Here is a 27927-nt window from a genome sequence, read left to right as displayed (position 1 = left end):
TTTATAAAACAATATTGAAACTAGGAAGACTAGGTAGCATAGGAAGAAAACTCAAAACCTCTGCTTGCAGTTTTAAGGTTGAACGTTGAAAGTCGACTCAAACTGTGGCTTTTGGGATGTTTCTCCACAAAAAGAAAAGAAACCCTGTCTTTAATACGAGGATTTTTCAGATCGCCTTCATTTTGCGGAGTGCCATAATTTTCATCTCCAACAGCTGAGGTGAGCAGTGCTAAATGCGGCCTCGGGCCTCCTCGTAGCACCATCCGTTGTGTGCAACACAGTCCGGCGGCTGCCGCCCCCACACCTCCCGCCACCCCACTCGGCCGGCCCGGCGTGAGGTCCCGCCGAGCGACCGCCCGTCCCTCACCCACCACCGGGCTGCTCCCGCCGCAGTTCTCGCGAGAGCTGGGCATGGGCGTGGCACGGGTGGTGACGGACAGTCGTGCAGTCTCCGCGCTGTCGCCATTGTGTTGCAGGGAGAGGCGGCTGACTCGGCGTGGCAGTCTGTGAGCCCGGCCCGACTTGGCCCCTCCGGTGGCTCCTCAGTTCCTGAATGTCAGCGTCGTGAGGGCTGTGCCGTGAGAGTGAGTACAGACTGCTTACGGTGTCGAGGAGGGGAAGATGTCCCTGTACGGCCCAGCTCGCGCCTGTGTGCGGGGCCGGGGCCGGCGGCTCCGCGCCAGGGCTGGGGGGAACCATTTTGTCTCGGGGCTGGCGCCTGGCTCCTCCGCTCTTCTCTCTGCGAAGCACCAAGCACCTCTGACGGCCGCACGCCTCCGCGCCTTCTTTGGCAGCGAAGCTGTGTGACACCCTCTATCCCCCCGTTCCTTTCCTCCCTCTGAGGAGTCTCTGCCCAGCGGGGTCGGGGCAGAGCAGTCGGCGCTGCCCCTCAGCCTGGCGCGAGCCCCGGTTTGGCGTTGGCCTGGAGCGCGGGCGCAGCGCGGGTGCGGCCGTGCGCTCCTGGCTGGGGTCTAGGCCTTGCTGGCCTGGCCTTTCCCTTCAAGCCTGGGGAGGAGAGTATGGTGCCCTCTTCAGCGGCTCTGCGGAGCACCCGCTGTCTAGAGCCTGCTGACTCCAGTCTGGGGGAACAGCCCAGTGTCACGGCACCAGCTGCTGCAGCGCAGGCAGACGATCGGCGTTTGTAAATACTTTTCTTGCTCATGGGATTCCTGAGAGGCTGTTGAGTTTTTTTGTCGGTCTTCCTTGTTTGAAGATTGAGAAAATACCCCGAACAAAGAATTGCGCAGACTGAGAGAATTGTTCCTGAACTCCATCTTGTTTCTCATAAAAACATGATTGTGAGTAAACACTGAGGAAGACACGTGATAACAAGTTGCTCGGGAGAAAGGCTTATGAACAATTGTATATCAGACCATACAAAAACCTGTAGACGTAAAAGCTCAAGTCCTAGGTAGAAGTGTTTCTGCATAGTTCTGAGGTAGAAAACTTGAATTTAGGAGCTGGGAGTGAAGCGTATGCTTCTGTCTGATTGAGGATACAAGAATGCTTTAAGCTTTTAGTAGAAAGCATGGAAACTAGTAAAGGCTTCCCTTACTGGTAGACATGACTATCTCAAATTGCCCCTCAAAGCAGAGCGGGTTAGGGCAGAAGAGGGGAGGAGTGAGAGGTTATTATTTGAAATATTTGCTGTTTGTGTTATTTTTACCTTTTGAGATTACACTGCTTTCCCTCAGAGACCTCTTGGATCTTTTTATCTCTTTTTATCTCTATCCGTGGCTATGTTAGGTCTAGTTGATCTTTTATAACTTAGTTGGAGGGATGACAGATCCAGAAGGGCAGGACATTTGAGCTGTGTACTCAAAATAGGCTGTCCAACTCGACCTCCCATTACAAGTTGGTCATCTGTTTCCCAGGTACAACTTTAACTTTAAAGCTTGATTTGAGAACTTGGTTTCTTACCAAGTCTTGACAGGCATCACATGTATCCCTTATTCTAGGAGACACAAGAGTTATTTCCAGATTTTTCCATGAGGTTTTGATTGCTAAGTTGCGTAACGTGGCATGAGCTGATGAAATATGTTGCTTTGAGGAGAATAGCACTTCTCACCCTGCTGGTCTCTTTCTCATTTCTCTGCTGTTGTTCTCCCTCTCTCTATCTCTGTTGGATAGTAGTGTGAGTAGCGTCAAAAATGATGGAGAAGCCAGAATTGTGTTTTGCCAGGATAGTGTATTGAGGTTGCTCAATGAAGGACACAGCAGGTGTCATCTTTGAGTAGGGTGTTCCTTTCCTTTGTGGCAACAACAGGCTTTTAAATCAGTTCAGACTGCAACACAACTTAGATTTTTTTTTGTTTGATTGTTTTCTTTCTGTTCCTCAGAGAAGTCATTTAAGTATTTTTTGGCCTCGCTACCTTCTGTGTAAATTGAGGTGACTACTTTGTCATTATAGAACTCATTACAGCATGTTAATCACCACTTGGGATTTGTGGAATTCCTGTGTGGGTAAATAAAATGTTCAAGGTTTTAATTTGAGTGTCTTTGTGCTCATTCAAAAAAACCCCTTAAGATGCTGGTACTGTAAAAAGGAACCATTCTCATTCTGAAATATCCTATAAAAATATGGTATTCCCCTTGCAGACGAGTATTATTGTGGCTTTAATAATATGATTTTTTTTAATTGTGAGACCACTGTCTCGCTCTGTCCTGTGTTCTGTGATAGCTTAGCATATTCACCTTGACCACCTCATTGTGTTAACCGTGATCAGGATAAGTCTTATATGTGTACTGTGTGTATTCAGGCCAACTGTGAAGATGGTTGGTTCTCAAGCTTTGGTTCCAAAGTACAGTGCTTAAAATGGTTTTCAGGGAACTCTGGCCAAAAAAACCCCCCAAACAAACAAACAAAACCACCAAAACCCAAAAAACCCCAGAAGACTTCTTACTAGTGTTAAGAGCTCTTGTGTAGTGGTTTTTAAAAAATTATTAATCTGAATGACATGCTTCATGTCACTGAATCTTTGTTGAAAGGCCAAGATAAAAACCAGTTTCCTTGAGCAGAAGTTCCTTGCCTGGACCATAAGGGCTTTTTTTCAGTACCTTTCCACCTCTGCATCAAACAAGGCAGAGTTCCTCTTGTCAAATGGCTGTTCTTGCACAACTCTGATTCATCTTTGTAGCAGATCCTTCTTGTTTGCTGGCCGAGGCCAGGACTGCAGAAAAAATGTACGGTTGTATTAAGGAAATTAATCGTAATGTCGGTGCATGAACTGACATACTAAATTTTGCATTTTCTAATGTGCTGCCTTTATCTTGTTTTAACACATTTTTGGGTATAGTTTCTGCAAGATTTCTTTACTTAGAGAAAGAAAATATTATATAGATAGTATCATCCTGACATATTCAGGTTGAAATCACAACCTGTGCTAATTTACAAGATTAAGCTGGTTGACAAGATTGTTCTCTTGGGGTTACCACCGGAGGAGGAGATTAGTCTTTTGTGCCTTTTTATGTATCTTTGTAGAAGCAATTCGCTAATCTTGGAGTCCATTTCAGCTTCTAGAGATAGTTGGCTTTGGTGTCCACAGTCTTCCACCCTGTCCTTTCCTTTCTGAATGCTCTTATTTTGTCTGTTCTGTGCATAGTGCTTAAGCAATTTGATTAGTATTAGATGAGCTCTAATTTAGTCTTGAAGTTCTTATAACTTTTTATGCTTCTGTCTCTTCCCTGCATTCATCTGGACATTAATTTCTACTGGTATGAACTTCCATCCCTTCTTCTAGAACCTTTGCATATTCTACATATGTCTGTGTCTGACTGTTATCTACGTTACTTAATTCATCTGGTTCCACGCCTGTCTGAAGCAAAGTGATCCAGAAGCAGAATGATCCGTAACAGAAGTGATAATGCTGGTGTTCTTTGTCAAATACTTAATAGTACAGAATTGGATCCATTATTCTGTGTGTCTGTCCCTTATATTTTGTATCAGGGTAAAAGGTAGATAAACAGTGCTTTGGATATCAGATCCCATCAAGACCTACAGCTGTCCTGTCCAGCATACACCCTAGTCTATATTACTGTGTCATTAATTTAGCTTCACAGTTTGCAACTGGAATAGTTCACACTCAGTGCAGCTTCAGACAAGTACTAGACTTGTGGTGCACATTATGGGAGATTACCCTAAAGCTTAAATTAACCATCGTTACAGCATCTTATCTAATGTTGCAGATATGAATAAATAGATTGTTACATTTTATTGCACAAATAATCCACTTGCAGTGGTGTAGCTTAGATTATTAGATTTGTCCTTACCGAATATATTTTAAACTTCCACGATTGACATTGTTCTTTTGTACTTTGGAATGCTGCTTGAGAGCATTCGTATCGATACAGCTGCATTTACAACTTTGAGAATTGGATACAGTTGCTCAATATTTACTTAGGCATTTAAATGTGATCTGGGAAACTTAACGAATTCATGATTTCAGGTTCCTAATCCAAAGTTAGGCAAATGAGAATTTCAGATTCCTGAACTGATCTTGTTTAACTGCTGATGTCTCTGGCAAAAGCGAATGGGTTGCTAATGTCTGAAGCACGGTCTAGAAGCTGGTGTGCTTCTCCATAATATAACCCAGTAGCTCTTTTGTACACGAATGTAAACATTAACTTAAACTTGGTATGCTTTATGTTACAATATTTTTTTTCCAAATTAAAAAAAAAAAGTCCTTCTTGCAAGATTAAGCATCTAGGCTACTTTATGTTGTGACCTGTGTTGTAAAGCTAGCAACTGAACATGCACCAGAACAGTGGTTAAAAAACCTTCCATTAAGGAAATTAACCTCAGCTGAGCAACTGTTTGGTCAATGGAGTTCTGTACAAACTAGGTTTTACCAAGTAGAATATGTAATGCAGCGTGACTTTCAGCCAAGATTAAAAGTCCCAAGTATGTGAACTCAACTTGAAACTGCACCCAGACGTGAGGTACGTCAGGATTGATGCAGCAGCTTTTCACAGACTGTGTTACTGATAAGCAGGGCTGATGTGTTGAAAAAAATTGTGCTTTACTGATTGATAATTTTTTTTCTGATATAGCTTTTTCCCATTCTCAGAAGGTTAAGCCAGAATTAAAAGTGGTTAAATAAAACAGATTGTACCACTTTTGCAAATCACCTTGTACCAATGGAATTCTCGGCCGTGTGTTTTAGAGTTGTTAGTTATCATGCTACTCTTCCCGCACCACACCACTGAGGGATGCTGCAGTTCTTTTAAAGTTTTTATTTAAGAGCTACCTTGTAGTGGTCTGATTCTGTCTGTACCACCCTGAGGAGGAAGAATCTGGGAACGTTAGCAAACCAGTTAGCTAGCTATCTGGAGTTTTTGAGCAACGTTAGTCAAGATATCCTTTCAAGGACAGGAATGACTACAGGATCACTTGTCATGCGGAAAAGGCACCAACAGTTCTTTTGAAATGCCTAGAAATACCAAAAGAGCAAATAACCACTCAGCGACTCAAAGATAAATTTATATATACCTGTGAGACAGCGTGTGCTCTTTTGTATACATTAATTTTCATGGGAGTTGTCTTTGGAGAAGTTAAATATTTCTTTGAGGCAGGTAGACTGCAGATGTATTTTTTTCACAGGAAGGTGAAGTTTCATAGTTTTGACCCTGAACAGTAAGTCTGAGTATAGTTTCTGCAAGCTTGAGATGCAGTTCATTAACAAAAAAGTTATATATGAGTTTAGGAAATCCAAGGACTCTTTCCCTGACTCGTGGCTCATTTTGTGTTAATACTAGTGCTGCAGAGTTCTTAAGGGAGTCACACTTGTAATATAATAGCGAGAATATATTGTAATAATAAGAATAGCAAAAGGGGCTGTGTTTCTAGTTTTCTAACATGGAATGGGAGAAGATGCAAAGAAGAGGTTACAAAAACTAGGGTAAGAACTCATTTCCCCATCTTACTGATGCAGTCAGATTAAAGCGCTGTGTAAATATTTGTATGTGTGAGTCATATTTATGATACACTCAGAATGACTTGTGCATGTTTTGCACGTAGGTCCCTGCTTCTAAAAGAAAAAAATAATCAGTGTGTCCTTATACAGGATACAAAGGATGGAGTCAAAACCCTCAAGAATTCCTCGAAGGATATCTGTTCAGGCCTCCAGCTCTTCTCTAGGATCTAGAACATTGACTGGAAACAGTTTAGCTGGTGCATACAGTGCAAGAGAATCTTCACGGAGATTAGAATCTGGATACCAGGTAATGTGTTTTGTCTCTTTCTGTGAAGTATAAATTCATTTAATGTCTGCTTTTCACCAAGAAAAACCCTGAAACCCAGGGGAAAAAAAACCAAAAGAAACATAAGGAAAAGTCCCACCCAGGGCCTTGCATTTGTGAACATAAACCAAGATTAATTCTAAAATGCAAGGATTTAATAACCAGGCCAGTGATGGTATTCTGTAGTGTGAACTGGTAGTTCTGGGTTTGCCATCTTTATCTGCTTTTGTTTGTAGCTGCACCTTGAAAAATCAGCTGTTCAATGAATGAAGGGCATCCTGATGCTATGGGTCTGTTTTGGCGCTAGTCAGTGCAGTCTTAAACCTGGTTAAATGGGGTTTTCTGTTGAGGGGAGGTGGGAGGTGAGGATTTTGTTGAATTTTGATGCGTATAGGGCATTACACTTCACGTGTGGATGATACAAAAAGTACAGGAATACGTTGCAGTTCTAAGAGTTGACGGTAGGCTGTACTGCTCTGCAGCACCTACTTTCTTTGCATTTTGTGAAGGTAAGAGGAGGGCCTTTAGGCTTACATCATACTGTCATGTCAGTATGTTAACACAGCTAGGCTTTGTGTGAATAGACAGGACTGGGGTAAAGGCGTTTGCTGTTTCACATGCAACATTTTGCACTAAGCAAATTGCTTTTGTGGGGGAGGGGAGCCATACTCAACAATAAGAAGTCACACTCTGCAGGTACTTTCTCTTTGAAAGAGTATTATGGGAAGTAGAGATTGAACTACTTCAGAAATTATTTTGGACACTCGGAAACAACAGATGGCTGTTTGGCTCAATTGTCTTATTATTTTGTTTCTGCTCCTGTCAGCAGTTCTCACCTCAATTTTGGGCCCAGAAATGTAAGCCCATCTTGGTCTTTGAAATTGCAGAAACGTAACTCTGTGATTAAATGTTCATATTTTTTGATAAAATGGTTATGAGTTTGGTCCCTGCTGACAAGCTGTCTGGGACATTTTTTTATATAATGCCTTTTCCAGAAACAGTTTTACAAGTAATAGAGCTTTAATTATTCTTAGCACAATTACATGTATACGTGTTATATTTTGCCATATCTAGCATGCATTTGTTCATTACTATATAGGCTATAGGGAGTGTCTAAGGGTATTCTTCAGTCATTTTTGCTTTTTAGATTCCTACACCTTTTTCACTGGCTGTCTTCTCAGCAAAACCAAATCAGATAGTCTTACTTTATTGTAGGGATTTATGAACCCACACAGTCTACATATCACACTGAAAGCTTTTGATCAGAAGATGAGTCTTGAGCTGAACTGTGCTGTGAAGTTAGATGTGTTACCGCTGTTATGAAATTATAACACAAGGGAGCTATGTACTTCACATTATTTCATTTATTATATGAACTGCAGTGTGTTCACTGCACTGCGTATTATCTTTTGTCTATTACCGGTTGAGCACAGCGCTTCTAATCTGAGGGATGATCTTTATAACACTTCCCAGTTAAAACACAGGGGAAAATAATTGTATAGAAGATTATGTTGTATCCCTTCTTTCCACTTCAATTCATAGAAGGTAGTCTGAGAGCTTGTTACACAAGACTAGTGCTTAGTGATAAAAGCATAGGGAAGCTCCCTCTCTTGACAAACCTTTGGTACTTATAGAGCTGGTAGGAGCAAATTCCATTATTGCTTGCAGGTTAAGATTGCAAGCGACTGGGGCAAGAAGAAACAAATACTCTAAGTAAGATTAAGTCCAGTCAGATAGGAATGGAATGGGCAGGCCTTTTTGCTTTGTTAATCCCTTCAGAAGCCCACCTTAAAATGTTAAGAGCTGCTTCAGTTCCCAATAATTTAAAAGATTTGTCACTTAGAAGCAAAAATGTATGACTATCAGTAGTGCTTTGGGTATATAGAGGAAAAAGAACTTGGAGACTTAGCTTTTTAATACACAGTCATTTCTGCAGCTAGAGACCATAGTTGATTAGAGCTTAACTCAAAAACTTTTGGAGACAGAGCAGTCAAGTTTTGAGTGTTTGGTTTTGACTGGGGCTAAAAAAAAAAAAAAGAAAGGTTTCTGTCGGGTGGGTTTGTTCTCGTTCTCCTTCCCCTTCCCTTTTTTTTCATATAGGTATGAATTCTTGTATGTCATACACTTTTGAGATCAGTCTGGGTGGTAGCCTCTGCTCATCTGAGGAGGCATAACAAACAGGTTAATTGTAAACTAATCTGATGTGTGTGACATAGCGTTGTTTGTAGGTGACTTAAAATGCAAAAATCAAATTAGTGTAATGGTATGAGAAAAAAAATTCTTACGCTTTATGATACAACTTTGGTATTCATTTCATGAGAAATGAACTGGAAGTTTGGGGTTTTGTTTGTTTAATGGAGTGATAGGGTCAAGGGTAATATATAAAATGAATAGTTTTTGAATGTTTTCCTGATCACATTTTTCTGCTATTGAAAATAGACACCAAAAATAGAATACCTTGTGTAATGCTTTAATTGTTAAGTTCTGACAAGGGATGTTAAATAGTCTTAAGCTGAACTGAAGGAAGAAAGCAAACGGAATTTTTTTTTTTTTTAAGTTTCAGACATAGCAATTAGGTTGAGCTTTCCTGACGTCATGCCTGATCATCTACTTTTTCTTAAAGCCACTTATTTTATACCCAATATGTTGCTTTTTTTCTTTCTGTTTTGGCCTTGGGACATCTTTCAAAGAAATGAGCACGGTCCAGAGATGCCACAGCTACCAAAAGCTGTGTTGGCGTTAGAATGGTAGATGGTGTAGTTCCGTGAACGGGCTTTTAGTGCTGTGCTAGTGTGAGTGTGTTGTTCTTGGATTAAGGTCTTTACTGTGGTGATCCAGACACTTAAAATAAGATGAAATTCTCAGATCTTCAGAATCTAGCAGTTGGAGAAAAAGGAAAGGCAAGTATTTCAAGATCAGATAAGTCTGCAGGTATGGCTCTTATTAAGAACGTTTTAAGAGAGCTTTACTTTTATCTTGAAGTTGTCTAGTCTTGTGCCCATCGGCAGATTGTCCATATATGAAATAATTTAGAAACTTGATGAATCCTACTGAGACTTTGAAATATGAGAACGCTTACTGGCTGATACTTTATTTTCAGGTTTAATTTTGTTTGTGAGAATGATGAGCACGAATATTTCTTCAGCTTTTTAAATCCTAATACTACAACTTTTAAGAAATAATGACAGAAACTACCATAGTTGTAGTATTAACAGCTCATAGAAAGAGGATGGACAAATAATCGCATATAAACTCTGCTTAGCTGTAATAAAATGGTTGGATTTATGTTATTTCTAGTAATTTTACTAATTTCAACGATTTTTCTGTGGAGCAAATTAAATTGCAATGTCTTTCCTTAATTATCGTCTATTCGCTGAAATTCAGTGAAACTAGTAGTGTAGAACCTCATCCCTTAGGTTCTCTTAAAGACAGACAGATTTATCTGTTAAATGGTTCCCAGTTTCATTATTAGAAACTTGCCTGTGTAGCCAAGGTAAAAATTAGAGCTCCTGAGTATCTTGGAAGAGAAAACACAAAAAGAACAGTTACAGTCATTGCCCTGCAGACATCAGACTTCAGATAATTTGAGCACTTTGTTCTGAGGTAATGCAGCAAACAATGTTTATTTGCAGGACCGTTTTGCCAAACAGTCTTGGTTTGTAACACATATCAAACTGTGCATTCAGTATCTTTGCACTGTGTCTGAAATGGGCTACTAAAACTATTTACCTTATTTCTTAAGCCCAAAGTGGTTTTGTACCCAGTGCTGTTTCCTGTTTTATGGTGGTATTCAATGTTAGTGATTTATAAGAAACTTGGAGACCCAGAAGTTTCAATTTTGTAGTGAGAAATGGAAATGTTTTTTTGCTGCTTGCATGAAATGTAATTGGAATTAATAATTACTATTTTGCAAGCCTTCCCTACCAATAGCGCAATGATGGATTAACAGAATAGACTGCAGAGAAATAAAAAAACTTAAGCAGTGGTAAAAGGGAAGTGTTTAAGACCCGGAGAAGATACTGTGTAATTTGCAGTAGCGTGTTGGGTTGGTTTTTTTTTTTTTTTTAAGGAATAATAACTTGATGACGTAATTTACATTTGTTGTCCCATCTATTTTAATAGGGCAGATCATGCTCCTTATGTAAAAATAATCTGTTAGTAGGCCCAAAACATGATTTTTCTTCTTTTCCCCCCGATCTTTGCACCCACTCTTTCCTGTGTTAAAACTGATGACCAGATCAAGACAGATGGCTTGCTTTAGTGGCCAAAAAGCCACTTTTTCTGTGGCACTTTTGCTGTCATGGAGACTCTCTTTCTACATGTGTGGGTGTTTTTACTTAACACTTGAAAGTGAGGTCCTTAATTCTGCTTGTTGCTGGAGTATCAAAGTTGGGGTAATGCCTCAAAAGCCTTACACTTCCACTTTTTATTGTCCACAGTCAAATGAGAGGACAGATAAAGGAGCTGATAATTGCTAGAAAGTAATTTAAAAAAAAAATAATTCCTTTTGCCAGTGGTTCTCTCTTAGGCCCGTTTCATTTATTCTTGGGTATCCCTTGAGGTTTCTCCTGAAAGGTTTCTAGATTTGTTAGTACCTCCACGTCCCTGTACTTTCGATATTCAGGTCAGATATTGAGTTCATTTTGAGTTACAAGATGCATATGATAAGCATGTTGTTCTTCAGGAATCCAGTGTGTTGAATAGTTCCAGTAGAGACTGGGGAACTGGAGAAAGAGACACCCATGAAACTCCTTGGAAGCTTACAACGTCCTCTCCAACTCGCTACTCAGGGACACTTGATCATCCACATTCTGGAAGATTTTTGGGAAGCAGAAGCAGATTGGTGAGAATTGTTAATGTGCAATACTTTAAAAACAAAACAAAACAGGATTTTACCTTAGCCTTCCCAATCTGAAAAGTTGCTAGCAGGGGCTCACTGTAATGTTTCTAGATAAGTAGATCTTGTTAAGTCAAGATGGAGGGAAAGCGAGAAGATAGCGGTGTTAATAAATTTTTCAGAGGATGAAAATAATAATTTGTTAGTTTTATTAATAGGTAAGAAATAAATCTGAAGTGAGAGTGGCTCTGCAAGTATCCATTTCAAAAGAAAAAAGGAAGGGGTGAATCGAATCTCGTATGTGGTATAGTCCTACGGATGGCAAAATTAATAGTTTACTCAGCTTGTTCCATCAGGTATTTTTAGGGGGTGTGGTTTTTGGATGGTACCAGCTTTGTGAGTTAATACCAGGCTCATGGTTTTGGAGACCTGCTTCAGACAACTCAGTTGTGGAGGAGCAGTTCATAGTCTGACTGTGCTTACTTACATGCTGCTTACAGCATACTGTGAAAGAAAATGGAGGGTAAATGTCACCTGACTGAGATCCAAGGCCTTAACAGGCCTTAACAGTTTGTCTTAACTGGACCAGAATGTGCCCTTATAACTCCAAAAATGAAGTAGTTTGCTTCTTTGTCATGCTTATGCACTGTAGAGTGACAACAAAATGCTTTCAATTGCAGTAGAAATACTAAGATGGGAAAAGCAGAAAACTGTGAAGATGCTTGGCGGGAAGATAGCGAACAAGTGAAAATTCTGCTCGCTTTCAAACTGAAAGATGTTTGGGTACTTGAGAGTGGTCGCACTTTAAATAGGTGTTTGTTTTCTTACTGTGACTTAAAGGTGAAGACACTTTGAGATAAGTGGCGGGGAGGGAGTAACTAGCGTGGAGGTGCTGGCCTTCAGGGGAAGTCGTGGTACGTGTCTCTACATATAGTTGAAATGCAAATGGAGTCTGTGGTTGTAAGTGGCCTACGTATCTAGTTAAGTTGGTGCTATAGAGTTTTCAAAATGATACTTTTTTTTTTTCCCACTAAGGTTAATTTTTCTCTTAAACTAAGTTCTAATGCAAGTGAACGTTGCAGAAGACATTCTGAAACTTCCACTGATCAAACAGCAAATGATTAAAAGACAAGTTATATGTTAAAGAGATTATTCATGAGGGAAATTAACCTTGCTGCGTACTTGGTTTGTGATGTTAGTTTCTGTGTCTCCCCATCTGTCTCTTACGATGGGATAAGAGAAATACTTAGATACCTCTTAGTTTTAAAGAGTAAAAAGTAGTGGCATAAGCTTAGTTTAAAAAAAAAAAAAAAAAAATTAAGCACAACTATAACATCTACTCTCATTTGGTTGATCCTTAAAGGATCTTGGTTGTAGATACTTTCTGGGAGGACAAACAGCTCAATTGAGCTTTTTGATTGAGCTCAAGTTTTTTATATCAAAAAATTAAAACATTTCAAATAGAAAATGAATGCCTTGGCTGCAAGTAACCAAACTAACAGCTTTATAGGTTGTCCCGATTTTTTTTTTTATATACTAGTTTCTGAAAACTGTTTTATTTCATTGCTGTACACTGCAAAACTTGTTTCGTACCCATTCTTTGCTCTGAACGCTACTTTACCTTAATGTAATCAAATATCTGGTCTAAACAGCTTACTAGAAGCTAGAGCTGACTCCTTAGATAAGTATGTTTTAGGTTGGTGAAAAATAAGCTGGATTAGTTAAACTATTAAATAAAATATTGAAGCTGATCAGTTTTGGCCACTTATGGACAGCAAAATTTTGTTTCCTTGGAGATCTGTAAAGCTATATTTGATCATGTTTATAGCATCTTACAAGTCAGGAATATATTTTTTTTCCCCTGTAAGCCACATCTATCTATAAAGGAAGAATAATGCTGATTGTAATAGAAACCGGCTTTTGTTGGTAGGACTGTCTTGAGTAAACCTGGGAATACTGATCAAGAGCACAAGCATAAATCCTAAAGTATTTTTAAATAAAAAGGCTTTACATCTTAAAGGTATTCTTTGCTATTTTTGTGAGTCTTACCTTATGTACACTTTTGTTCAGTGTAAGTACATCTGAAATACTGTGTCTGTAATTTTCTTTTTATTTTTTAATGTTATTTCAGTCTACGTCATCTTCCTCTCATTTTACATCTGGGTGTTACGGTGAGTCTGAGAGAACTCAGGGAGCATATTCAAGACTGCATAGCCAGCAGCGAGATAGTGATTCAAAGAGACCTAAGCTGTCTTGTACATCTACCTCTTCTGTGAGAAGTAATGGCTTGACTGCCTTTTCAGGTGAGAGGTTGATAACTAGAGCTGAGTTACATGAAAATTGTCTGAGTAGTAGGATCAGGTTTTATCAAGTTTTAAAAGACTTTCTTAGAAATATTATGCTTTTATTATTATTAAATACTAAAAACCTATGCGTAACAGAAGAGTATGTTTGTACTGACAGCAGTATCCAAAGTACTGCGAATGCTGTTAACATGGTCTTTTGAAAACCCGATTGTACTCACGTCATTTCAAAATTATTACCTGTACCTATTCCATTTGCAGTAAAGCTGAACTTCATGGCTCAAATATGTCTTAACTGGTTAAGATTTCAAGGAAAGAATGAGTGCAGCTGCTGTTACTTCATGAGTCAATTTGTGTTGCTAAACCTACGTGTGCCAGGGGCAGCAGAAAGGAAATCTTTACCTTACTTAGCTCTGTGTTCCAAGAAGCGCAGTGTCATGGCTGGTTAGAGCACTGTTGTTAGGGGTCAGGGAAGAAAGAGTTCTTTTTTAGCAGCGCCTGAACTCATTCTATAGGCCAGGCAAAAATAAACATTCTATACTAGGAGCTCTTTCGGGAAAAACTGAGACTTTCCTTAAAGCTGTAAATAAGCATGTGATACTTGGATAGATGGAAGTTAAGCAATACGCTAACAAAAGTCTAAAGGTCAGGAAATAATGGTCAAAAAGTTATATTGAAAATATTTCTAGAATGTTTTAAACAGACCGTTAGCTCCATTCAGGTTACCTTTGTGAGTATGGATCAATGTTCTTTTCATATCCCCTTGTGGAACCACACAGCCATCCAAATAAAAGTTAATAAATTATTGCTCAAAGCCCAGTATTGTAGATGCTTTCTTACTCTCTGTTAATAAAATGACCACCATTAACATTTCTTATTATGGTGTAGGACTCTCTGTCTTGCTATTTCTAGATTGGTTGGTCATCACGCTGCTGAGCAATGAATGCTTACATTTGGATTTATAAGTTAGCAGTAAAACAAAATCAAGGTGGATTTTTCAGAGCCATTGAAGAGCACTTTTTTGGAACAAGAGTTTTGTTTACAGCTGCAGTATGTACAGTTCCCTACTTAGTTGTTGGAGCTGTTAGCAAAAAACAAGATCCCTTTTTAAATTGATGTGTTTTACTCTGCAGTGTGAGCAAGAACAGTATTAGTAATTGCTCGTAAAGTTGTGTTTAAGCTGCATTTTAGCTTTAGCTTAAATTCTTTCTGGAAAATGAATTTTAGGAGCATTTAAGAAGCATCATTAGAATGGCAGCATTTATTGAGTCTCAAGCTGCTGTTTTGCCATATTGTGAAGCCTATTTAATAACTAGCTACCATTAGAAAACAAGATGCTATTTCTCTTTCTCCTCCTGTCCTGTATGAGTGTTAATGGGTCTGGCTCTTCACAAAAGTATTACTACTTTTTGCCAGTTTAGCTTTCAGAACTAACTCGCTGCAAGATTAAATAAGTGCCAGCATCAGCAGAGTGCTGCTTGCTCTTGGCTTTATGTTGGCAGCTGGCCACTTGATCAGCTTAGTGGTATTGTCAAACTCTCCCTTGATATGGTATAGCCAGAATGCACGCATAAGTACCGGCTTTAATGGATTTTTAAATTATTACAAAAACAAGGGATTTATTAACTTTTTCTTTCTAGATTCCTCTTGGAGGTACAGTAGGATTCCTAGATCTTCATCAGTGATGCTTGGCTCCCTTGGAACTGAGCTGGTGAGAGAGCGAAGAGAGTTAGAAAGAAGAACAGATCTGTCCGTTAATAACCTGGTGGATCACAGCTACAGAAACACTGACTTTTCATCTTCAACGTGTAGGTATTGTACAGCTGAAAGCTTGTAAACCCATAGGTCACGTACCTGTTAGTTTCTTCACGTGTTCTTTTAATATTTTCTTCAAAACACAAAACCAAAAGATCTATTTCATTTTAAGGTATCCTTTTAAGTACAGTTGGTTGGCCACTTTCCATGCATTGGCTAAACCATCAAAGGATATATGAATGGTCTAGCTTGTAGATGCATTCAGTCATAAGACAATGGCATTGGTGTTTCCCACTGTAACTGTGTGAAGAGTCAGTAAGCCTCCTTTTGTTCATCTTAAGATCTCTTTGTATTTGGATATGGGAAAAGAAATTATGTTAATTTGACTCAGGAAAGGGTTTTCATGAAGATGTCCGTGTCATATTATCTCTTTCCATTTGGTTTCTTGAGTGGTTATTAGGGGAAATTGCTAGACCACTGAAAATAAAAATGAAGAAACACATACTTTACATGAGGGAAGAGGTTTGTTCCATGGTAACTGCTAGGACTAATATGGACTTCTGCACTGTCATTTTCACTTTCTATTCAGTGTTGTGGCCTTTTAGAGCTGTCTCGGGGGAAGCTCGTCATCAGTCTTGATCTGCCACAGATGCATTAGTGGTATTTTATAAAGAAGAAGTCTAAAAAAAAAACCAAACCATTTTTACAAGTATAGAGGATGAGCAGAAAAGATAAAAACTAATTTCAGGTTTCATCCCGCAGTCTTGCCTTACCAGAAGAGTATGTTTTAACGTCATCGTACTCTACATTTCTTTAATAAGTGGACAGTTGGAGTTTACCTGGTAGCGCCTAATGGGAGAAGTGGATGGGTGGACAGCTTTGCTTTTCCATGCTGCATTTCTAGCAGTAGTGCCACCGTTAAGTGCTATAAAAATAACTCCCAACTGTGTTCCCTGCTGTGTAATCAAAACCATATGGCACATGCTTGGCATCTGTGCAGATGTTTCTTTAGGTAAAATCTGCCAGATGCATAAAACTCAGCTTCAACAATAAATGGTGATTGCAATGCAGAACCTGTTTAAAAAAAAGCCACACAAAAGAAAAAACCACCAAAACTACAAACATGAAAGGTTTCAATTCCAGAATATATGGAGAAAGCTTCTGCTTTCTACCTTAATCTACCTAAGCTTGTTAAGTAGTTAAAATATTGAAGAAGTTTCCTTTCTTATGAGGTTAGTGGGCTTCAGCTGCTTCCTCCTTCCCCTTCGTCTCCCTCACGCCCCCCAAATCTAGCCATTTGAGCAAGGGGACTAGCTGATGTTAGCCTCCTCAGCTGCTTCATGTAATGTTAACTACAGTGCAGCTACAGTAGAAGTCTTCTCAGTGTGTTGAGGTACTTACACAGTATTTAGAGAAAATACGCTTTTAACAATCATAGAGTGGTTTGGGTTGGAAGGGACCTTTAAAGGTCATCTAGTCCAACCCCCCTGCAATAAGCAGGAACATCTTCAACTAGGTCAAGTTGCTCAGAGCCCCGTCCAACCTGACCTTGAATGTTTCCAGGGATGGAGCATCTACCACTTCTTTGGGCAACCTGTTCCAGTGTTTCATATTCATATATAAGAAAGCGAGTCATACCTTGATAATCTGAAGATTTTGGTGGTGTTAGATTCCAAATGGATTTACCAGACTGAAACCAGTCTGGGTTTCAGTTTAACTTTAGAATTCTGGTAAGTAAATTTAAACTTAATATGGCTGTGGAATCTGCCTGCCAAATTCGAAACAATTTTGTGTAAGGATCACAAAATCCTGAACTTCTGCATTTACGCTTTAGAGTTATCCATCTGGAATGTAACAATTAGAGCATATCTTGTCATAGTATTTTCCTCTGCTTTTCTGCAACAGATCTTCAAGACAGGCCTGCGTCTTCATATGCAGAGGGAGCAAGACCAAAAGAGAACTCGTTAAGCACTTGGCGGCTGAATGCATCCATGAACCACCAGTTGCCTTCTGATCATCAGCCATCTTTTTTCAACAGAGACTCTAACATGAGCTCTTCAAGATCCAGCTATTCTTCAAGACAAAGGAGAAATGAACTGGAATCTCCCCAGAGGAGCACGCAGCCAGCATTTTCTCTTACTGCCGTTAGAGATGAAGCTCATTCCTCAAGTGGTTCTGAAAGGGTTTTATCTTCTCAGAGGTCACTGAATGAGCCTGCAGCCGACAGCGAAGGGAGGCGCACAACCAGACAGCTGCTGTCTCGTTTAGCATCTAGTATGTCATCTACATTTTTCTCTCGAAGGTCTAGCCAAGACTCATTGCATACAAGATCATTAGGCTCTGAAGAGTCCGCGGTGGTCCCAAGAGTTCAAGCTTCTACTCTGTCAAGCAGTAATGGAGCTGCAACTCCGGAAGTTCCAGGACTTCAGACATCTGAAGCTTCTCAGGGATTTAGTTTTCTTAGACGAAGATGGGGTTTATCAGGAGTTTCACAGAATCATAACTCTGACTCAGACGGGGAAAGTTACAGACCAGACTCTGAAAGCAGGAGCACAGGATCCTGGTTATCATCGTCTTTGAGGAACAGATGTACACCTCTCTTTTCCAGAAGAAGAAGAGAAGGAAGAGATGAATCTGCAAGGATCTCTACCTCTGATACAACTGCTAGATCACAACATGTCTTCAGAAGAAGAGAGCCAGGTGAGGAGACCTCTCTTGAAGCATCAGATAGCCCTCCTCGGGCTTCTGTTAGCAGACCACCAACACCTGCAGTATCTGGTATTCCTACAGCTACTGCCTCCCCACCAGATTCAGACCACAGTAGGAGAAGTTCTGGAATTCTGCCTGGTTCTCTCTTTCGCTTTGCAGTGCCTCCAGCATTAGGAAGCAGTCTGTCTGACAATCTTATGATAACTGTAGATATTATTCCCTCTGGCTGGAATCAGTCTGATGGACAAGAAAGTGGCAAGTCTAAAATACCACCTTCAAGAGATCCAGAAAGACTCCAGAAAATTAAAGAGAGGTAAATTAGTATGTTTTTTTGAGATAATAAAATGTACCTGACTTAACACGAGAGGGTTTTCTGTAACCATGATGTTAAAAGGAAACTTTGCTTCAGAGAAGGTGGCAACTCAGTCCTCTGTCACTTGTGTTCTCACCTTTGTCTTTAGAGAAACTTGTTTTAATCCTTGTAGGTTTGAGAACAGTTTGATGAACGGAATTGTCATTATAAAAAGTCTTACATGAAATGTGTCACAGCGTTTGTTGATATTCCTTCCTATCAGCCTGCTTTTAGAAGATTCTGAAGATGAAGAGGGTGACTTGTGCAGAATCTGTCAGATGTCCTCTGCAAGTTCTGACAACCTTTTAATAGAGCCATGCAAATGCACTGGAAGTCTGCAGTATGTTCACCAGGAGTGCATGAAAAAATGGCTGCAGTCCAAGATTAATTCAGGTAAAGCAGACTCTAGACCAGGGTAGACTTCCAGTTACATTGGGAGCCTTACCAGGAGGATTAGTCATACCAATACTGAGGTATTTTTTTGAAAAAAGAGCATCTGGGGACAAACAACAGTGTGGCACTTCCAGGCTTATTGTGTGTCTGTGCAGCTTCTCATGTGAGTGGTTCCAAGAACTGTATTTGTCATTCAGAGCATTACATTTTTGGGATTGTCTACTAAGATATTAGACAAAATATAACATTGCAGAAGTGTAGCTTTAGAGGTACTCTACCGCTTTGGGTAAGTTGGTTCCCCACCCTTCCTTGTGCATGTGGTTCTAGTTTTTAAGGCTTTTATAGCCAGGCTGACTGTAGCAGAGTAATAGGAATTTGAAAATCCAAAAATGTTTTTCTATTGAAACTATACTTAATTTTTTTTTTTAAGATACTAACTCCTGTTCAAAGCAGTTAAAACTGCTTGTTCAAAAAATTACTTAAAGGTGCATATAGAATTGTTTAAGAACCACTTCAGAAATTGCACACTGTATAAATGTTTTTGTAATAAGGTGATTGACCAGTTTATAACTAAGTTATCTGTAGTATTTTTAAGACTTAAAAATAGGTGGCTTGGTACAAGACGTGAAGATCATGGAATACCTTTTACCAAAGAAAGGTGCTAGCATCTGTTTACTCTTTTACTTGGTATCAGAGGACCCACATCAGAGTAGGGACGTATTAGAAGCCTCAGCCTGTAGGAAAAATTTGAAGTATTTAACTACGTAAGACATAAATCCACCATGAACTTGCTTTGTTCATCTTGTTGCTTATGGAGCAGCTTGTTTTAAACCTGGTACTTGAAGACAAATTGTTACTCTGGCAACAACTGTAAGCTATTCCAGTATATTTATTATTACTTTTGTGTATATTTGGATTATGCTGTAGAATTCAAACAGCCCAAGCAGCGATTTTATGCCAGACTTTCGGTAAGAGGCATACGGTGTCCAGAATGAATGTGGCAAAATATGTGGAGCTGGATAGAGAATAAACGTTCTATGGCGTATAAATTCTGACAGTGGCAGAGAATCACTACATTTGTATTAGAGGCTTTCTTTTCTTCTAACCTTGCTCTGCAAAATAAAGCCAAGAATTAGTTACAGTTTGTAATGCTTGTATAATTGTGTCCTGTGTTATAGATTGTTGCAGCTTGATACTGACTTTTCCCCTGCCCCTCCCCACCAGGTTCTTCTTTGGAAGCAGTAACAACTTGTGAACTGTGCAAGGAGAAGTTGCATCTGAATCTGGAAGACTTTGACATTCATGAACTCCATAGGGCACATGCAAATGAACAAGTTAGTATATTTTGCCTAATTTGGTAAGCATTGGTTTAGTGCGGGGAGGGTGCTCTTCTTTAGAGAAGGAAAATGCATCTCCTTTTCAGAAGGACTGTTAAGCACATAGAGTAATGTCAACGTGGAGCAGATTTTTCTCCTCAATATTCAGAAAAGTTCTATCTTCCTGCTGTGCTTCCTATAGCTGAGCTTTCAGTAAGTGTAATATATATCTTGTCCTTTTCTTAGTTGCAGATCTGTCATCTAGCTTTGGAGCCCAGTGTCTCTGCCATATAGGTGTAGTCGGAACACTAGTATGATTAGATTGAATTTCACATTAAGTCATGAATTGTCTTTGCTTTTAGCTGGTTTTTAACACACTTAAGCAGTTGTTTTAAACATTCCACTAAAAACTTTTTTTGTTTTGTTAGAGGGGTAGAAACTAACCTCTTTTCTAACAGCTTCCTGCTGCTCCTTCAAGTCCTTTCCTAAACTAAAAATAATAAAAGGCCCATTAGTATTACTCTCGTTATATAAAATACATTATCTTAGAATTAACGGATTGTGTAGTATTTAAAAATGAACAAATAACAAAAAGCTGGCATTATTGTACTGAACTTTATTTAGAGGGTTTTCCTTATTCTCTGGGTTGTATTCTCTGAAGGTAGAAAGACTAACGAAATTTGCCTACCTCAGAAGTTGAAAGAAAATACAAAGTGACACCAGTTTTGGGGCCAAACATCAGCCTCAAATGTTCTTCTTATTTAGAGTAAGCTCTTAGCCTAGTACTCTAGTTTCTGTCACTTGGGCCACACTCTGAAAAGTCTTTCTCGAGAGTGCCATGATCTTATGTTTTAGCACTACTGATTCTGGGTTACTGTCACTGTGCTTTGATAGAAATAATAGCTTTGAAACTTTTTCCTAAAGAATTAACTCTAAATGATCAGTTCAGCAGTAGCATATTGAAGGTTTTTCTTTTTCTTAGCAGGGAAAATAATTTCTCAAAATATTTACAACGTCGTAAAGCTCTTACAATATTTCCCTTTATTTTTGGCTTTCTGTAAAGCGTTGGAACCACTGAAAAGAAACCAGCAAAGTGTGTTGTTTTTATTTTCCCCAGTGGTATAATACTCTGATTCTCAGATTCCTTCCTGTGAACTAATCATGCTGACTGAGATTTTATTTGTAGAACTCTTTCGATTTATCTGCAAAGATAACATGTTAGATCTGGGGTGGGTGGGAAGAACCAGAAGTATAAATAGCTTTTCAGTAACTAAAACTTTTTAGTATTTCGTTTCCCTAATTCTCTTGGAACAGCTAGAGATCAAATACATAATGTTTCCAGTAAAAGTCAGTTCTTGTTCTACTTCTTGAATCATATATGCAGACATATCACTGACCTTCTGAATGTTTCTTTTGATCTCCTTTAAGGCAGACTATGAATTTATCAGCTCTGGTCTCTACCTTGTAGTGTTGTTACACTTATGCGAGCAGCGCTTTTCTGATATGCTAGGAACTGCAAGTGAGGCCAGCACACGTGTCAGAGTAAGTATGCAGTGATTTTTCTGGCAGGAATTGCTTGTACAGAGAACTTGGAACTAGGTTGTTACCTTGAGTGACCTAGGAGCTAGATACCCAAGAAGCATGCTTATTGAACAAATTTAGGTCTAAAATGCTCTGGGTTTTGTCAATGCAGTAACACTGTGTTTGATCTGAAACTGAAGATACTAGTTTATTGCAGTTACGGCGTTGCAAAATCATTTTTGTCGAGGTTGTTGGTAATTCATTGCTTTGCATGTATGTTGTCATGATTACTGTGAATTTATGCAAAACTGGAAGGATAACCTCTCTCTGTACAAAACGTGCAGTTGAGAATGTTGGACTGTCTTATTTGAATAATTTTTCTCATTATGCCAGTCTACATTGCAGAGGTCTAGACCTTGCAATGCTTGTCTGCTGGATTGCGCCTAAACGTGTACTTGAATATTGCATTCTGAAACCGTCTAGCTGTAGCGTGATTTTTCTGGCATTAGTCAAAACTCTTATTAGTTGTATTTGACTGGATTCTTGTCACTTCAATGGCTTGGCTTAGAAATGCAATAAGTACACATTTTACCAGTAAGAGATCATCGTACGAAGTTGTTTCTCCATAGTGGCTCATTCAGAAATGCTGTATTCTACATGTTTATTTGATACTAGATAACGAATCGGTGCTCTTCATCAACTGAGCTGAAAAGCTGATTTTTTTTTTTTTTTAAATTGTATACAAAGAATTGACAATATTAAGCTTGTCCAATGCTTATTGGAATGGTTGCTAGCAGGTACTAGGCCTTTGGGGTAGAGGCAGGACTGTGCTCTAATCTCTTACTGTATTAGAACAATGGTCCTCTTTTCTAACCTCTAATCTAATGTAGAGCTTGTATTCCATGATGCACAAATGAAATGTCCAGTTTTCTCTGCTACAAGTCTAGAGACATAAAAGACACATAATCTAATAGTAGCCAGCATCCAGTATGGTTTATTAGCTTGAGCATATTGCAGAAATAAGATGTTTTTACTGGTTTTTCATCAGAGGCGGCATTACACAGTTGTGTGACACTGCATTTTAAACCAGTGAGAGTACCGATGCATGCTTGATACTGAGCATACAACTGAGCTATGGAAACTGTAGCATTATATTCTTGTTTCATTTCATTTGCTGTGTCTCAACACCTGGACTATCACTGAAAGAATGACATAGATTGTCACTGACAAAAAAAACCACTTGGCTGAGACTTTCAAAGTTGGCTAGGGAACTTGTATTCCTAGGAATTTTGGCTTTGGGTTTTGATATCATGTACTTTTAACATTAAACTGCCACCAATGCCTCATAGTAATCTTGCTCTTAAACTTTTCATTTACAGTTAAAATCGTAACTGCATTTCTGCATTTTTCATTAACCTCATTCAGTCAGAGGGCTCTGTTTTGCCATATGACAAGTGAAGTAAATTAAATGGATCCAACTAATGCAGTCCTTACAGATTATGTTTTTTTCTGCATTACAACTTCTAGGAATGGTTTTCATAAAACTGGCACTTGTTCGTGTGTGCTACTTTCAAAACTGACGTGTCTTACAGACTGTAGAACATGAAGATGATGCCACTAACTGCTACCAGAAACATTTGATATAGAGTGGAAGCTTAAATAACTGTGCAATAGCAACTTGAAGTCTAATGTGTGGGGATTTATATTAAATTTTGCATTGATTTTTGTAAGTTGGGCAAATGGGTTAGGATAACTGACAACTGGGATGAAGCTTTGGGATGTAAAAAGTGAAGAAAAAGTGAAGAAAACTTTGCTAACTTGTTGCAAATTTCTGCAGATAACTTTGCAACTTTTAAACTACTTTCTCTCTGCCTTGTTTCTAGTTTATTAACCTTGCAAGAACTCTTCAGGCACATATGGAAGATATTGAAAGTAGGTGCTTCCCCTCTTCCCCTCCCCTCCCATTAGATCAACTCAAAGTTAAATGAGTACAATCCTCCTTGCCAAGATTCATAATATCGCACTTAATTACTGAAAATTTGACTTTACCCAGCAGTGCTTTTTCCATTATCAGTAGAATTATTCCGAGGGGGAACTGGTTTTAATTCTCCATGATTAATTTCCCAACAGCATAGAGTTGTTTAGACCACAGAAGCATTTTCTGCGAGTGATAACAAGGTTCCACACTAGTTACAGTTTGGTTATTGTAATTCTAGTAGTACCTAGTTATGGAATTGGTGGTGACCTTCAGGTTGTAGGCTTTTATATGAGTCCTAGTAGAAAAGAAACATTTAAAGTTGAATTTCACTGCACTTAAATTGCCATACTTCTCTTCCCATTTCCTCTTCTCCCCTTTCTTTTTTTGCCCTCTTCTCCCCTTTCTTTTTTTCTATCCACACACACTTTTCAGTTGTGTGTATTCCTTGATCAGACCAATCCACTTCAGGAATGAAATTTAACAGTTGCCAGTTTTGGCAAAGGACTAGCCTACTTTTCACCTAATGGTTTCTTCAGTGTGCTTAAATTCAAAACTATATGCTGCCTTCTGGTAAATGTATCCTGAATCGAAGTATTATTTCTGAGCATGATTAATAGGCAGTAGAAGGGTAGTTGATCTACCTTCCCACCGCCCCCCCCCCCAGCGTGCATGTGAATGTCTGTCAACATTGAAAGTTTCTGTATGACTTCTCAGTGCATAGGATGTATTTGGAGTACAATAAGGAATGTTGTGTGTGTGTGGAAGTTTTAGTGCAAGGAGCAGGTGATAATTTCTGCATTCAGAGGAGACAAAGGTGGACTTGAGCTCAGAATTTATTCCTAAGTTATGTGCATCCTTATTAGAGCAAAAATTAGTCTTAATGAGTGCTACTGTACCCTAATTTAATCTATATATGATTCAGGCTTTATCTAACTTGCAGGTAAGGAATACTGAGTTTTAGATTTATTATTGATGCTACTTTAGTTACATTTCTCTTCTAAGAAATGGAGAAGCGAGGAGACAGACCTTGCTTCTTTCTGTGTTCAGAGATGGAACAAGTGACTTGAGTGTAAATACTTTCTTGACTCTGCAGAGTTTGCTTAAGAGGACAGATTAAAGTCATATTACGGACAAGCTTAACACTTCACAAACCTACTGTAGTTGTGTGTACTGACTCTTTTAATCATAGTTGACAAGTGTGTATTTGTCTTTTAATTCACCTTGCATCAACAAAATCCCATGCATATGTGGGCTTTATGTTCATTTTGCATATGCTGAAAGAATGGGGGTGGAGAGAGGAGCTGCTTCCAAGTAGGCCTGACTTAATTGCATTAAGCAATGTGTATATATATAAAAAATATTTTTAAGAGTCTTTGAGTTTGTTTAGACTGTTGAACCTTTCTAGATATTTTAGTATCCAAAGTGTTAACTTTGTGAGCAATTTCTTTCCCTTGTGTTGGGTGCTGCTGTCATGGATTGAATATACTCTCCTCTGACTACTGTTGGAATTAGCCACTGTGATCACTACATAAAAGTTGAATCTCTGGCGTTAATTAAGTTTTCTTCCTTTTATTTTGAGGAAGAACAGCAGGAGGACACTGCATTTTGTAATGTCGAGTTTTGATTTGAAAATGCTATATTTTTCAGACATGAGATGCATTTAAAAATTATGCTATGTAATTACACAAGGTTTGGGCGAGTATTACCATCTGCTATTTAATATTAGAAAATTACCTTTATTTCCACTACTCATCTTAAAGTGCTCTAATTTCACAGACCTTTGTCAAGGCTTCTGATTATACTGTGTTGTTCCAACAGCTTCTGAGGATGATTCTGAAGAGTGATGCTGGTAGAACTTTCATACTGCAAGAGACAAATGGAATTGCTGCAGAAATGCTGAACTGGCAAGAACAACATCAACATGCATTTGTTTTTTTCCTCTCAGTAAAAAGCGCATTGAATATTACTGTAGTTTTTGAAGCATTGTTGAATTCAAAATCCGCTGCTGCACAGTGGAACTCAGTGGACTCGAGAACTACTCAGCATGTGCGAGGACTAGATACATATAAAGCAACTTCCCTTTTTAAATGATGAGGATGATGTGCTTTGTTTTGGAAGACATCAGATTTTGAATATTTAAGGAAGCTATATCTCCCTTTATGTTTCCTTCTTACTGTAGTCAGATTTCTGGTTTTGTCTATCGAGTTTTGCTCCTCTACTGGCACTAAGTGGTTATAGTGGGTTTCAGGGTGAGGGTGGGCAGGGCGGGTGGGGATGTCCATGTACTTAAATAGGTTTTGTTTGGGTTTTTTTAAATGCCTCTGTTGCCGCATCATATAATAACTGATTGCTTCCAGTGTTAATGAATGAACAGGAGTATGAGCAAGTTACTGTAAAGATTGTTTGGGTTTTGGTTTATTTGAAGATTATTATTTAACTCAAAAAGCAATAAGAACTTGCAGTGGTCTTCTAATACTTAGTGTTAGTGATGGCTTTTTTATGTACCGGTTTGAAAATTGGAGATTATATTTGATATTATGTGGCTGTTCCATTATGGAATATTGCAGGTGTAAACTCTTGCATTTCAGCATTCCTGGCAGATATGCAACTTGATAAAGACCTGAGGTTGTTTAGTTTAATCAGACTTTTTTAGATCCCACCTTCACTGTTCAAAGCACTGGTTATCAATGTGTTTTCTAGTGTTGTCACTTCTTTATAAATAAAGATGATAGAGGTATGCATCTCTACTGGTATTGTCCATTTTATTTAAACATGGATGTCTACCAGAACTTACACTTGAAAACTTAGAAAGCTATATAGTCTGTGGTATATCTTTACTAATGTTTGTAAATTCTTACACAGTTATTTAAGATTGTTTCTGACCATTTTGGATTGAAATGCTTTATATGAATGGTGGTACAATAAATTGTCATACGTGTATTGGAATTGTATTTGCTATAAATATTTATATTAGCTTTTTAATTACTACAGTAACAATGTATCTGCAAAGAGTGCAGTATGTTGAAATACCTTGAGTTTAGCTTATTGTTACAGGATGTAAAACTAACTTGTGCAGAAGAAAGGATGTGCCTTAACAGCTGAAATGAACTCGTGATTTTAAGAGTTAACTTTGCTAGCATTACATGAGATGGCCTGTCATCTGTAAGACTTGAAAGAAAATGGAATGCTAAGGAAATTGCACATTTCTATGCTCATTCTGGTAACCTTAGGCATTGGGTATTCGGTGCCAACACTCAGAAGTATCATTCCAGCAATTAGTTGAAATACAGCTCTCTTTCAGACATTCATTTGAAAAGTGAAGGTCCAGGCATATGTGAAAAAGGTTTCTAACTCATTTCTGGAGAAGGTGAATTCAGGTTTATAATAAAAGTTAAATGTTTAATCCTTTCTGAGTTAGTTGATACAGCTTAATAAAACATCGTACAGTGAAACAGACAGTATTTCATATGCACTCATTACCTTTAGAGTTACAAGCATGAGCTCTGATAGCTTAATAAATTGATGACTTGAAGGATATTTTTAAGATTTTTTTTTTTCCTGTCCTTGTAATAAATAGCATTCTGTGGAGGTGAGCAATTTAAGTAGCTGCAGTTCCATGTACAAATTCAAGTGAATTGTCACTTCGTTGTCCTGCAGCCTGGTTGAGCTCCAGTGCAAATGAAGGAGTGACATGGGGGAATATCGTGGTGGAATTGGTGAAGAGCAGAGGGTCTGAATGCACCAATTGGGAAGAATGCTGCCGCCAGCCGCAGCTTCCTCCCCCAAGGAGAGCTCTGCCTTGCAACCCAGACCCCCCCTAGCTATAGAAGGGTAGAGGCTGGGAGCAGCCAGGATGTGTTGTCTTCATATACCTGTGCTGTGAGATCTCTGTCCATGGGAGCATCTGTCTGTGCAAGCCGTTGGGGGTCCATGCAAGTGTATTTGTGTAAGCACAAAGCATATACGTGTTCATGCAAGTGTCTGTGCAAGCATGCATTTGTCTTGTCTGCTGATGCAGTCTCATGCCTGCACCATGTTGTCTCCCTGGGTTTGGAGACCTAGAGAGTGGCTGCAGCTTGTTGCTGGTTCTAGCTGTTCCCAGGTGTACCTGATCCTCAGTGGTGGGCCCAGATCTCCCCAATGAGGCCGGTGATGACAGATCCAGGTGTGGATGGCATCATGCTGATGGGAATAAGCTGCAGAGTTGAGTGCCTCATCTCATCGTGGGGCCAGTTAAGAGCTGTGGGGTTGATAGGGCCCAAAGGTGTTGCTCAGTGCCATTGTGAGTTCTTAGGGCTGTGGCTCCCTCAGGTGGAGATGTTTGCTAAGTGTCCATCTGGGGTTCTACAGCTGCCTCTGTGTTGGGGGTGAGGAGGAGAGCATGTTTTTTCATGTCACAGTTCTGACCTTTGCTACTCTGTGTGTACTACTCTTTTGTTGTGTGCCAACCCCATCATTCAGGTTGCTTGCACTGCACTGAGCTGTATTGTTTCAAATGTCCTTCATCTTGTGCATTGTTAGGCTCC

The 27927-nt window shown here is 39.1% G+C and overlaps 1 protein-coding gene across 11 annotated transcripts; it reads left to right on the top strand.

Annotated features, from left to right (window-relative positions):
* Window positions 1-427: 427 nt before the first annotated feature.
* On the top strand, window positions 428-26888 carry MARCHF7 (membrane associated ring-CH-type finger 7). 11 transcript variants are annotated; one of them, XM_072873976.1, is made up of 11 exons: window positions 428-584; window positions 6063-6219; window positions 10922-11080; window positions 13206-13377; window positions 15018-15185; window positions 17038-17832; window positions 18052-18154; window positions 18417-18586; window positions 19811-19920; window positions 21331-21444; window positions 25220-26886. In XM_072873976.1, exons 2-11 carry the CDS (start codon window positions 6073-6075, stop codon window positions 25490-25492), a joined length of 2211 nt encoding a protein of 736 aa, XP_072730077.1. In that variant the 5' UTR covers window positions 428-584; window positions 6063-6072; the 3' UTR covers window positions 25493-26886. The 11 variants fall into 11 exon arrangements, with proteins under 11 accessions (XP_072730077.1, XP_072730075.1, XP_072730072.1 ...); XM_072873974.1 differs by having other exon boundaries at window positions 18001-18154; XM_072873971.1 differs by having other exon boundaries at window positions 17923-18154.
* Window positions 26889-27927: the final 1039 nt, after the last annotated feature.

Source organism: Ciconia boyciana, chromosome 10 (assembly GCF_034638445.1).
Source record: "Ciconia boyciana chromosome 10, ASM3463844v1, whole genome shotgun sequence".
Taxonomy (NCBI): domain Eukaryota; kingdom Metazoa; phylum Chordata; class Aves; order Ciconiiformes; family Ciconiidae; genus Ciconia; species Ciconia boyciana.
This window is presented reverse-complemented; position numbering and strand designations above follow the sequence as displayed.